This window comes from Triticum aestivum, chromosome 3B (assembly GCF_018294505.1).
Source record: "Triticum aestivum cultivar Chinese Spring chromosome 3B, IWGSC CS RefSeq v2.1, whole genome shotgun sequence".
NCBI classification, from domain to species: domain Eukaryota; kingdom Viridiplantae; phylum Streptophyta; class Magnoliopsida; order Poales; family Poaceae; genus Triticum; species Triticum aestivum.
This window is the reverse complement of record NC_057801.1, coordinates 835,012,579-835,014,169: the sequence shown is the minus strand read 5'-3', so window position 1 is coordinate 835,014,169 and position 1,591 is coordinate 835,012,579. Positions and strand designations below refer to the sequence as shown.

The 1,591-nt window shown below is 33.4% G+C and overlaps 1 protein-coding gene across 1 annotated transcript in view; it reads left to right on the top strand.

Moving 5' to 3' along the window:
- Positions 1-1,252, top strand: part of LOC123068083 (disease resistance protein RGA2-like) — a 35,063-nt gene extending 33,811 nt beyond the window's left edge. The window contains exon 2 of the mRNA XM_044490579.1: positions 1,127-1,252. Within this exon, the coding sequence (XP_044346514.1) occupies positions 1,127-1,252 (126 nt within the window). The remainder of the gene's footprint in view (positions 1-1,126) is intronic.
- Positions 1,253-1,591: the final 339 nt, after the last annotated feature.

Sequence of the window (1,591 nt, the reverse complement as noted above, 5' to 3'; positions counted from 1 at the left end):
GTGACCTTCCTGACAACAAGGCCCAGCTGGAGAGTGCTTTGAATCTAGCAGTGAAGCAAAAGAAATTATTGTTGGTGATGGATGATGTGTGGAGCCCTAAGGTGTGGAATGAGCTACTTAGAGTCCCGCTCAATGATGGTGCTTCGGGGAGCTGGGTATTGGTGACCACAAGAAATATTGAAGTTGCTAATATGATGAAAGCACATCACCTCCACCGAGTTGACAAGCTAGTGGGAGAAGACGTTTGGAACCTGCTTAAGAAACAGGTCAGCATCAAGAACCTTAACCTTTCAAGCATATTGCAAGTTAGGAGAGGCAAACAAAGTTTAGAGTAAAAACACGGAGACAACAAATGCTTCTGTGAACAACACAAACAATAATACCTCCGTGTCCTTTAGTTTTCTCTATCATTTTAGCAATATCATAATACTCCCTGAAGGCAGGTTTTTGGTCCCCTAGTATTTGTGTCAAATTTTAACCATCTATATAATTAACAACATATCAAGTATATGCTACAGAAATTAAACGACTGGATTTGTGTTTGAAAGAGGTTTCCCCGAGGTATAATTTTTGTGACATATCGGTTATATTTTCTTACTTAACTTTATGGTCTAACTTTGTCACAAAATAAGATAACACCTAATAAAACCGGACGTAAGGAGTAACAATAAAGAATTGGTATATATTGATCATTTAGATGTTTTACCCTATTGAAATAATATAACCTCATCCCTTTTTCTGCTGGTAATAATATAACCTTGTCTTCAATCCTATTTTTTTTTTGCGGAAAGTCTTCAATTCTATATACTAGCACATATGCCCGTGCGTTGCAACGGGAGAAAAAATAATATGCATTTAAAGTTAGTGAGAATTATATGTGCAAGCAAAACCCTGTGTGGACGTGAAAAGGAACATTTAGCTTCTCGGTTTCGCCGGGTGTGAAGTAATCAATCCGCTATTTTTCCATTCATTAATCAAGGCGATTTAAGAGTTTTGTTACGTCAACGTACGCCAGAGAAGGCCCATGAATTATTCAATCGTCTTTTCCTTTCAATCGAGGAGATTTGAAGGTATGAAGTTTCTGAATATTGTAGGAAACATGAACCATTTTCTAAATGCTGAACAGGTTTTTAAAAATTATGTACACTTTCAGGAAAATATAACGAAATTTGAAACAGGAACATCTTTTAACATTCACAAATATTTTTTTGAAAACACCAACTTTTTTTATAAAATCAAGGACATTATTTAAATTTGTGCACATTTTGTTCGAAAACCAGAACTTGTATTGAAAATTCATAACATTTTTCGAAAATGTGTATCTTTTATATGTGAAAATTATTTTGAATTGTGAAAATTTCAGTAAACCAAGAATATTTTTTCGAATTTGGAGCATTTTCTAAAATGCCATTTTCTTTTTAGAAATCTCAAACAATTTTACAAACAATAAAAATTTGAAAAAATTGGGAAGCTTTCTTCAACTTCAGAATATTTTTCAAAATAAGAACCAGCTTTTGGGATTCTTCACACATTCCAAAATTTAATTTCTTTTGACACTCTGAACATTTTTTGAGAATTTTGAATTTATGAA